Consider the following 11194-nt stretch of genomic DNA (forward strand, 5'->3'; position numbering starts at 1 on the left):
GAACTGAACACTACTACTATATAATATTCAATATATTATACACATTTTATTATTATGTATTATATTTATTTAGCTTTCATTTTGTTGCATTCTCCTATTTTCATGTCTGAATCACTCACCGAATTATTTTTTAAGTTATCAACCATGTCTTAATCATATTTCTACCTCTTAATGCCTAGTACATAATTAGGATTTTAGAAAATGCTTATTTGCAAATCAGAATTCATATTTGCAGACCACTTCAGTGGGTTTTTTCCTGTGCTCTCATTCCTGAAGATTAAGAAATTCCTTTGAGATTTGGATTCAAAGCTGATTCACAAATCATAGATGACGATTGCTCTTTCCATACAGTATTTTTGCCAAAATGCCATTATGCAGTCTTACCACGCATATTATTTTTCATATTTAATTCTGAATATTTCTTTCTCGTTCAGAGACTTAGAGGTTTTTAATCGGAATGACATTTTGCCTTGTTGAAATTATTCAGAAAAATGTACCCAAGTTTGGAGAACCAGTCTAAACGAAATGAATAAATATTTCTTGGTGCATTGGCAGCTTTGTTATTAAACGATAGACTTCCCTCCAGGCATTGTTTTGAAAGGACAGTATTCAGTTTGGGCAAGCCCTGGTTACTTTTGCACCTTAAGTTAGACTACAGATCTGCCAATGGAAGAATTTCTAGAAAAAGAGCCACTGAGCAGTATAGCCAGGATGCTGGGCCGTTGTCTGCCCTCCATAGTCCAGGTTCTAGACCACCATACTGTATGGCCACGTGTGGTTTCATTTGCTTGTGTTTTCATATTTGCGGAGTTTTCATGGAAGGGGAGAGATACTTCCATTTTTATCATTTTTTATTATTTAACTCAGAAGATGTAAATACAAAGTTTAATTCATTTAGTTTCACAACCTATTGTATATAAACAGGCATTTTTTCCCTATACACTGATGTGCTGATTAACTTATTTTAATGATTCAGTTGAGAAGTTAGTCTATAAATTCGAACTTATTACTATTGTACAAATTGTAGAAGGTGATAAGAACAGAGTTTTTAAAACACCTTAATCATTGAGGGAAGATTTAAGAGATTTAATAAGTTTGAATCTGGTCACTTTTGATACCATTCTCCTAACTATTACTGTTGAAATTAGATTCACTTTGCAACAGCTAATTTTGACTATTTTCTGATTATTTTAATTGTTAACTGTATGGGAGGCAAGGAGCTATACTTAAAAATACTTAGACTATAGAAATTCCTGAAAGTTATTTTCCCTAATAATTTAGATACTGGGTTTCACAGTATGTAAGAGTTGCTTGACATTGTAGATAATGGATGATCCTTGGATAAAAATCCAAGGGTGTGTAAAATCCAAGGCTGCTTCCCCAAGAACATAATTGACACAGCAGCAGCTCTAACTTCTGTGTCTGTTCTCCAGGATATGGTTAACCGGAGGATTGCAATGGACATGATACTCAAGATGGCAGATTCCCAGCGCTTCAGACAGTTTATCCTGCTTACCCCTCAAAGCATGAGGTAACTTAAAATTTCTTCTATGAATACGTATATGTATATATATGTCAAGTATATAAAAGGAAGTAAGAAATCCTTTATATTCTTAATTTTTTAATGCAAATGCATAAGTGATCAATAAAAACAAACCCCTAAACTTATTCCAGAGATTGAAGGTAGTTTTTCCGTATTAGATATTTAAAATACTGTTTGTGTTAGCTTCCTTCCATAATAGAGGAGGTTTTATTTGAATGTGAATATTTACTTTTTAGTATTTCTGTCTTGAATCTGCTCTTCTGTGGTAATCAGGAACCAACTAATATAAAGTAATTTTAGTAACTTAGTTAGACGAAAGAAATAATTCATAGTCTCCCTCATCTTGAATCTTATTCTGGTGACTTACAAGTCTTTCTAAATAAAGAATACTACTTTGCTATCAATCAGCATTTATTAGGTACCTGCATGGTGTCAGGCTCTGTGTCACTTAAAGTTGATATTCTTTCTCTAAAATGGTCACTTGATCATTTGGGGGTTTAAGTTTATGACAGGGAATATTCAGGTGACTCCTTCCTGGCTAGATAAGAAGAGTAAGAGAGTTAGATGTTATATAAATCTCCTTCATTTTCTTTTTCCTCCAAAGTGAAAACTCATGCCATTAATCAGGAAGTTAATTTTTGAAAATGAAAATTTATTTCCTTCTTGTAAATTATATTTCTCCTAGAATTTCAGATATCAGACTTATATCCCCTCCCCCATTAGCAGCCATTTGACTTATATTTTCATGAGGTAGTATTAGAATTTTTTTTAATATGAAAAAGTTTACTTGGAAATTGGAGTAATTAATTTTGCTTCTTTTAGTTCACTTCCATCAAGTAAACTGATTAGAATTCTTCGAATGTCTGATCCTGAAAGAGGACAAACTACATTGCCTTTCCGACCTGTATCTCAAGAAGACGACGACGACCGGAGTTGATTTGTGACTTAATACGCCATGTCCTCATGTTGAAAGACATGTAAAGGGGAAAAGCATCCAGGACTATTTAAAGTAAAATGAAACAAGGTATTCTAAAGTAAAAGAAGCTCCTTTATGTATCTGACATTATGTATCACAAAACATGTAAATAAGACCAGCCACAACCAGCGATTTAAAATTAACAGTTATCTTACTTTGAGAAAACCCAATTTCATAGTACTGGTTTTAAATCTTTTTGTTTATTATTTTAACCATCTACTTTTATAGATTCTTTTTCAGAAGTTTCAAATTTTGTACATATGTACATGTACATATCTGTTAAGTTTGGGTTCATTTCTATAGTATTTTGTAAGAATTAAAATAAACATTTGAGCATCTGATTATATTTAGTTTTGCTTTTCCAGGATATTACATTATTCTCATGGCAGGGGGTAGGGCTGTGGGCAGGGACCAGCTTCCAGTAGATTTATTGTCTGTTTTGTGCTTATTAACGAGGAAGGACCTACACAGGACCATAGAAACCTTGGTCACAACCACTGCATCAGTTCAGTTCAGTTCAGTCGCTCAGTCGTGTCCGACTCTTTGCGACCCCATGAATCGCAGCACGCCAGGCCTCCGCATAGGTCATTGTTAATCCTGGAGCTACGATTACAGATCTGGACTATAGTTTTAATTACTGTGTTTCATCACATTTAATATGCTATTAAGGCACTTTCTCAGAGCACTAAAGCACTGCCAACTCTGACACAGTGCCTTTCCCTTAGTCCTTGACCATCAGCTACTCAGCTAAGTGTCCAATCTGTGTCGGAACCGGGTTACAACCCACTTGTGCCCCCTGACTTGCAGTGTGCTTGCTCTCTTTAGAGTCCCTTGGTTTGCAGTCCAAAGTCTCTTGAGCTCTGGCTTTGCTGAGAGGATGCAGGTCAGAGGGACTCTGCAGACCATGCTGAGAAGAAGGGCTGGGGAAACAGCCGCAGGCAGCTCCCCCTGGAGCAGAGAAGCGACCAAAAGTCAAAGGACTGGCTGCTGGGGGCGGGGTGGGGTGGAGCGGGTGTCAGTTGTGAGACACATCCTGATTTAGAGTTGTTAAGAAGTGTGCTGCTTAGAATGATAAAATAACAGCCTGTTGTAAGCAATTGTGTTTATGAACGCTTTTTTTTTTTTTTTAAAGAAAACATGAGTAGAACGCCTGTTTGTATTCTTACGTTTGATACTAGGATTACTGCTAACCTTTTTAAAAAGACGTGCATATCCAACAAGAATTCCCTCTATTGCTAGCAGTAAATATTTATGAAGTTAAAAGGAAGTATTTTAAGAACAAGGCAGTATTTTAAAAGCAGCGACACTTCTGTAGTTACTGAGAAAAATTGGATTTTGTTTTGGGTGAGGGGAGGGAGTCGAATGTAGTCCTAAGCAGAGATCAATTGGTAAATGAGAAGTCCAAAACTGTGCTTTTGTAATCTAAGAATTTGCAGAAAGAGGAAACATGCTGAATGTTTTAAACATCCCCCACTTCCAAGACAAAGTCTGATTTTTTTAAAGTTACATTTATAATTCATTTGTATCAAAACTATTTTAACATACATGTGCTTTTTCAAATAAAAAAAAAAGTAGAATATACCAAATGCATAAACTTTTATCATCTACACAGCTTCAGTGTCTGAGTTTTTGTGGTCATTTTTTAACGTTATGGTTCTTAATACAAAATGGGAAAACTCCTCAGGTATCCAGGCATCTCTTGTTGAGCTGAAGATTTTTCATTGCTTTGGCCTTACAGAGTTTTGGTTTCAACTATCATAAGTGAAAATATTTTATATTTTCAATTAATATTCTAATTAATGATAATATTAATTAGAATAAAAAGAAATTGCTTCTTTAAAATATGTGTAACTTCTAAAATTAAGACTTTATATATATTCAAAGTCATGTTTCTGTGAATTGGGGAAGATACTGTAATTGACAAAATCAAGCCTCTTTGTGAATACTGACTTGAATGCCTCATACAGATGACTCTTCCACTCCTGATTTATCATCAGGGCACCTATGACTGAACCGAGTCATAAAGTCTTGGGAAACAAGGAAGAAATGCTTCCTTGGGCTTTTAAATCCTACCTTCTCAGAATTTTGGGGTGAAAGTTGCTCAGTTGTGTCCAACTCTGTGAGGCCATGGACTGTACAGTCCATGGAATTCTCCAAGCCAGAATACCCGAGTGGGTAGCCTTTCCCTTCTCCAGGGGATCTTCCCAACCCAGGGATCGAACCCAGGTCACCCACATTGCAGTCGGATTCCTTACCAGCTGAGCCACAAGGGAAGCCCAAGAATACTGGAGTAGATAACCTATCCCTTCTCCAGCAGATCTTCCCAACCCAGGAATTGAACTGCAGTCTCCTGCATTGCAGGTGGATTCTTTACCAACTGAGCTATGATTAAAATCATTCTCAAGTAAACCAAGATGTAAGTAATAGTGTTTCTCATACTGATGATCAGTCCTAGAGATTCAGGGATCACATTCTTAAGTATTTTCCCTTCTCCCTTCTTCCCATCACCTGATGCCTTTTTGCATGTCTTCAAAATGTCTAGGCTGTTTTATGTGGAGATCTACATGTTTTATATGGAGATCTAAATTTTTATTTGGAGTTCTGCCTAAGAAAGTATTGCCTGTAACTCAAAACCTGGATCAGAATTGTTGCTGACTGTGATGAACATCAAGTGATCCAGAGTGCCTGATTAGAAAATTTCCTGAATACGAATTACATGTGGTACAAATTATGTCCTGAGTCAATAGTTATCTGGTTAGATTTTTTACTTTATGCATCTACATAGAGGTCTGTACTTTGCATCACTCAGATTTTCAGAATAGGTTTGAAACTTGTAGCTCTAAAAGTTACTGATATTTCATGATTTTGAACTAAGTACCTGTGGGCTTGAAGGTATATCAAAATATTTTTTTGTTATTATCTTTAAGGAGTTTTGTTCTTTAAAGAGTGAATATAAATTAGTTGTTTCTTTGAGTTGGCAAATGAAATTTTCTTAATTTTATATAATATCAATACCATGTGCTAGGGACTATTTTAAGCACTGGTAATCCTACTGTAATACAAAATCTACCTTCATGGAGCTTAAAGTCTAGCTAGAGAAACAGTACCACATGTTATTTCAGGGTATGGTCATTGCTATGAATAATAATAGGGTAAGGAGTTAAGACGGAGAGGAGAGGTGTTTTGGATGGAGTGTTAGGAAAAGACTTGGCAGAAGCTGATATTTAAGCAGAGGTCTGAAGTAAGAGAAGAGCCATGGAAAGATGGATGTAGGGTTGACACTTCGAGGCGAAGATGAGTGCAAAGGCCTTACTTAGTGCGAGAATGAACTTCACGTTTCAAGATCTCAAGGCCAGAACTTGGTGAGTGTAAGGAATGAAGTTCATAGGCAGACAAGTAATATGGTTTGAGGTCCTGGGCAGGTTTTCAGACCTAGTCTGGAGGTCATTTTCAAAGAATCTCTCCACCTATGACAGGAGTTAGAAGGAGTTAGGAGTTTGGGCCAACATGGAAAGAGCAAACAATCTGGAGGCTTCTGCCATGATCCAGGTGAGAGGTCACAGGGGTGACTTGGACCAGATAATGAGGATAGAAGCATTCGGATTTGAAGTTCAGAGGCAGTGGGACTTGCTCATGAGAATACTGTTGACCCTTGAACAATGCGGGAGTTCAGTTCAGTCGCTCAGTCGTGTCCAACTCTCTGTGACCCCATCAATTGCAGCACGCCAGGCCTCTCTGTCCATCACCAACTCCCGGAGTTCACTCAGACTCAACGTCCATCGAGTCAGTGATGCCATCCAGCCATCTCATCCTCTGTCGTCCCCTTCTCCCCCTGCCCCCAATCCCTCCCAGCATCAGAGTCTTTTCCAATGAGTCAACTCTTCGCATGAGGTGGCCAAAGTACTGGAGTTTCAGCTTCAGCATCAGCCCTTCCAAAAAACACCCAGAGCTGATCTTCTTTAGAATGGACTGGTTGGATCTCCTTGCAGTCCAAGGGACTCTCAAGAGTCTTCTCCAACACCACAGTTCAAAAGCATCAATTCTTCAGAGCTCAGCTTTCTTCACAGTCCAACTCTCGCATCCATACATGACCACAGGAAAAACCATAGCCTTGACTGGATGGACCTTGGTTGGTAATGTCTCTGCTTTTGAATATGCCATCTAGGTTCTAGGTCATAACTTTCCTTCCAAGGAGTAAGTGTCTTAATTTCATGGCTGCAGTCACCATCTGCAGTGATTTTGGAGCCCAGAAAAATAAAGTCTGACACTGTTTCCACTGTTTCCCCATCTATTTCCCATCAAGTGATGGGACCAGATGCCATGATCTTCATTTTCTGAATGTTGAGCTTTAAGCCAACTTTTTCACTCTCCTCTTTCATTTTCATCAAGAGGCTCTTTAGTTCCTCTTCACTTTCTGCCATAAGGGTGGTGTCATCTACATATCTGAGGTTATTGATATTTATCCCGGCAATCTTGATTCCAGCTTGTACTTCCTCCAGCCCAGCGTTTCTCATGATGTACTCTGCATAGAAGTTAAATAAGCAGGGTGACAATATACAGCCTTGATGTACTCCTTTTCCTATTTGGAACCAGTCTGTTGTTCCATGTCCAGTTCTAACTGTTGCTTCCTGACCTGCATATAGGTTTCTCAAGAGGCAGGTCAGGTGGTCTGGTATTCCCATCTCTTTCAGAATTTTCCACAGTTTATTGTGATCCACACAGTCAAAGTCTTTGGCATAGTCAATAAAGCAGAAATAGATGTTTTTCTGGAACTCTTGCTTTTTTGATCCAGCGGATGTTGGCAATTTGATCTTTGGTTCCTCTGCCTTTTCTAAAACCAGCTTGAACATCTGGAAGTTCACCGTTCACGTATTGCTGAAGCCTGGCTTGGAGAATTTTGAGCATTACTTTACTAGCGTGTGAGATGAGTGCAATTGTGCAGTAGTTTGAGCATTCTTTGGCATTGCCTTTCTTTGGGATTGGAATGAAAACTGACCTTTTCCAATCCTGGGGCCACTGCTGAGTTTTCCAAATTTGCTGGCATGTTGGGTGCAGCACTTTCACAGCATCATCTTTCAGGATTTGAAATAGCTCAACTGGAATTCCGTCACCTCCACTAGCTTTGTTCATAGTGATGCTTTCTAAGGCCCACTTGACTTCACTTAACACGGCAGTTAAAGGCAGTCAAAAATCGTAGTTTATCATCAGCCCTCCACATACACATTTCTACCCCTGGCATCATGGTTTGGAAAGCACTGTTGTTTAGTCACTGAGTTGTGTACAACTGCATCGTCGTGGACTGTAGCCCACCAGGCTCCTCTGTCCATGGGATTTCCCATGCAAGAACACGAGTGGGCTGCCATTTCCTTTCAGTATTTACTATTGAAAAGATCCACCGATAAGTGGGCCCACACAGTTCAAATCTGTACTGTTCAAGGGTCAGCTGTAGTGTAGAGTTGTGAGAAGAACCAAGGATCATTGGCTGGGAGTCTGGGATCTAAAAACCTGGATGAGTGATGGAGTCATTCATAGAGCTAGGGAAGATGTGGAGTAGGGGGAGAAAAATGGACAGCTGGTGGGGAGATGTAGACTGGCTCTGATTTGAGCAGGCAGTGGCGTTTGAGACAGTCATTTAGTTAATTGGGTATTTGATGGGTTACTGTACGTTGATAAATGTAAGAACTTGGGAAATGATAGCATAAGGTAAGAGTCTAGAGATCTATATTTTGCTGCAAAATGCTGGGAAGAACCCAAATTGCATGCCCAAGATATTTGGGAAACTGAATTGCTTACACAAAAGGCCCTATGGGAACTGTGTCATTTTATTTAGAAGCTAATTGACTATCATTTTCTCACTAAACCCCTACACATCCGGTGAGGTAAGGCTCTCTGAAGACGTCTGCTGAAGCGTGTGTTTTACTTCCTGACATGGTTTCTGACAGTGTAGAGGAAATAATCATCTGGCTTCTTTTTTTTTCTTTTTTTTAATCATCTGGCTTCTTTAAGAAAGTTGTTCATATTATTCATCTAGAGACTGTGATCCTGAAGGAAGGAACTACAGGGAAGATGAAGCCTTAAAACAATATGAGTCCTTTTTAGAAATAGTTTTATAGCTATTCAAGAAAAATGAAGTAATACAAGAGAAAATATGTAAACTTAGTATTTCAAACTAATGAAAGAGTTCAAGTTAGCATAAAAGTAAGACATTTGGAAGCATTTTCTTTTCAGGACAGCAGGAGTTAAAGAGCCAGTTGACGGGGTAATCAAAATAGCTGAGTGTAAGCTGAAACAGAGAACGTAGGCCACTGAATGATGAGAGGATGCCCATAACTTCTCCTTTCTCAAGGGACCACTGAGGCTGGGAGGGGCACAGGTTCCTGAGCATCCTTGTCACTGAGTTCTGTGTGTGTGTGTGTGTGAGCGCACGCACGAACACACACTGGGAGGGACACAGGTTCCTGAGCATCCTTGTCACTGAGGGCTGTGTGTGTGATTGTTCTGTGAGGGACACAGGTTCCTGAGCATCCTTGTCACTGAGTGTGTGTGTGTGTGTGCGCGCGTGCACACACACGTGCTTAAATGGAACTTGATTCCAGAAATTGTCATGGCTCACCTTCAGCTCTGGTCCATGCAATACTTATTTCCTTCTACCTCCTTTCTTCATTCCCTGAGGTAGATTATATTTTTTAAAGATGACCACACAAGAGATCCCTTCCGTCATCTTCCAAAACCTTGCTTTGTAGAGTCTAATTCCCTTCTTACAGATTTGTATGTCACTTATAACCACTAGAATGACAGTATGTAAAAATGTGTTGACTTCGGTGGCTCAGTCAGAAAACGCAATGAAAAGAAAGAGAAGTCCCACCTTGGTCTCTAGAACATTCATGCCAGATCACTGTGCCTCCATGGAAGCAGTCTGACTTCCCTGAGGCTGCCACTCCATGAGGCAGCCTGAACGAGACTAGCCTGTGTTGGAAAACCACTTGGAGAAGCCCTGGAACTACATGAAGAGAAGTGCCCAGCCACCCTCAGCTGCTCCAACGCCACCAAACCCCCCGTCTCTGTCCATCTGCATGAGATCTCCAAGCCAGAACTGCCCAACGGAGTCCTTCCTGACACCCTGGCCAAACAACCATGGGAGATAATACAGTAGTTATTGTTTCAAGCCATTAAGTTTTGGGGGGATTTGTCACATAGTATTAGTAACAAGCAGATTTTGGCATCTGAGAAAAGGAAAAACCAAATAAAAATGAATTTAAACCATATGGCACTGGTTGGAAGGACCTTGAAGTTTAGATTCACAAGCACATAAATTGAAAGGACCTAGAGGAAGATGCTCATGGAAGCTTAAAAGGGCCTTGGGGAGAGTGTTAGAAAATAAAGCATTTCAAGGATGCTCTTGGTGAGAGCTAAAAGAGGGAAATGCCATTGGAAGCAGGAGTGAAAAGGGGACCCTTGTTATGTACTGATGGAAAGTTGGCATAGCTGATGCCGTGGTACTAATAACATGGAAAGTAGGAAATGTACCTAATCCACTGGTGATCTAGCTGAAGAGACGTGTAGGTAGAATGTGAAAAGTTACTTCTGGTTTCTTGCTGCCTATGACAAAACATGAGAGAGGAGAGATGAACTAAAAGGTCAGCAGTTACATATAAGGAGCCAGGACTAGTTTTTATTTCCACCCTCTCCCAGATGACAACTAATTTTTACACTATGGAGAGGCTTCCGTGCAAAATAAAATCCAGGGTAGAACACTGTAAGACCCTTGCTTAGGACCTCAGAAAGACTTAAGGCAGGGCTTTTAGACCTTTTCAGACAGATAAAAGACCCCTTTTTCTGAGGGTTTGACTTTTGGGTGCTCTTCATTAAACCATAGTTAAGAATATCAGGGGTGTTGTTCCCAAGCAATCACACAATGGACCCTTGCTAATAGCATGGGTTTTATAAGTTCAGTTCAGTCACTTAGTCGTGTCCAACTCTACGACCCCATGGACTCCAGCACACCAGGCTTCCATGTCCATCACCAGCTCCCGAAGCCTACTCAAATTCCTGTCCATTGCATCGGTGATGTCATCCTCTGTCATCCCCTTCTCCTCCCACCTTCTATCTTTCCCAGCATCAGGGTCTTTTAAATGAGTTGGTTCTTTGAATCAGATGGCCAAAGTATTGGAGTTTCAGCTTCAGCATCAGTCCTTCCAGTGAATATTCAGGACTGACCTCCTTTAGGATGGACTGGTTGGATCTCCTTGCAGTCCAAGGGGCTCTCAAGAGTCTTCTCCAACACCACAGTTCAAAAGCATCCATTCTTCGGTGCTCAGCTTTCTTTATAGCCCAACTCTGACATCCATACATGACTACTGGAAAAACCATAGCTTTGACTAGACGGACCTTTGTTGGCAAAGTAATGTCTCTGCTTTTTAATATGCTGTCTAGGTTGGTCATAACTTTGCCAAGGAGAAAGTGTCTTTTAATTTCATGGCTGCAGTCTCCATCTGCAGTGATTTTGGAGCCCCCAAAAATAAAGTCACTGTTTCCATTGTTTCCCCATGTATTTGCCATGAAGTGATGGGACTGGATGCCATGATCTTAGTTTTCTGAATGTTGAGTTTTAAGCCAAATTTTTCACTCTCCTCTTTCACTTTCATCAAGAGGCTCTTTAGTTCTTCCTTGCTTTC

At 39.7% G+C, this 11194-nt stretch overlaps 1 protein-coding gene across 1 annotated transcript in view; it reads left to right on the top strand.

The window, feature by feature from the left end:
• SMC6 (structural maintenance of chromosomes 6) overlaps positions 1-4126 on the top strand; it is a 75050-nt gene extending 70924 nt beyond the window's left edge. The window contains exons 26-27 of the mRNA XM_019970670.2: positions 1434-1531; positions 2366-4126. Of these exons, the coding sequence (XP_019826229.1) occupies positions 1434-1531; positions 2366-2480 (213 nt within the window). The 3' untranslated portion in view covers positions 2481-4126. The remainder of the gene's footprint in view (positions 1-1433; positions 1532-2365) is intronic.
• Positions 4127-11194: the final 7068 nt, after the last annotated feature.

The sequence above is a fragment of the Bos indicus genome, chromosome 11 (genome assembly GCF_029378745.1).
Source record: "Bos indicus isolate NIAB-ARS_2022 breed Sahiwal x Tharparkar chromosome 11, NIAB-ARS_B.indTharparkar_mat_pri_1.0, whole genome shotgun sequence".
Taxonomy (NCBI): domain Eukaryota; kingdom Metazoa; phylum Chordata; class Mammalia; order Artiodactyla; family Bovidae; genus Bos; species Bos indicus.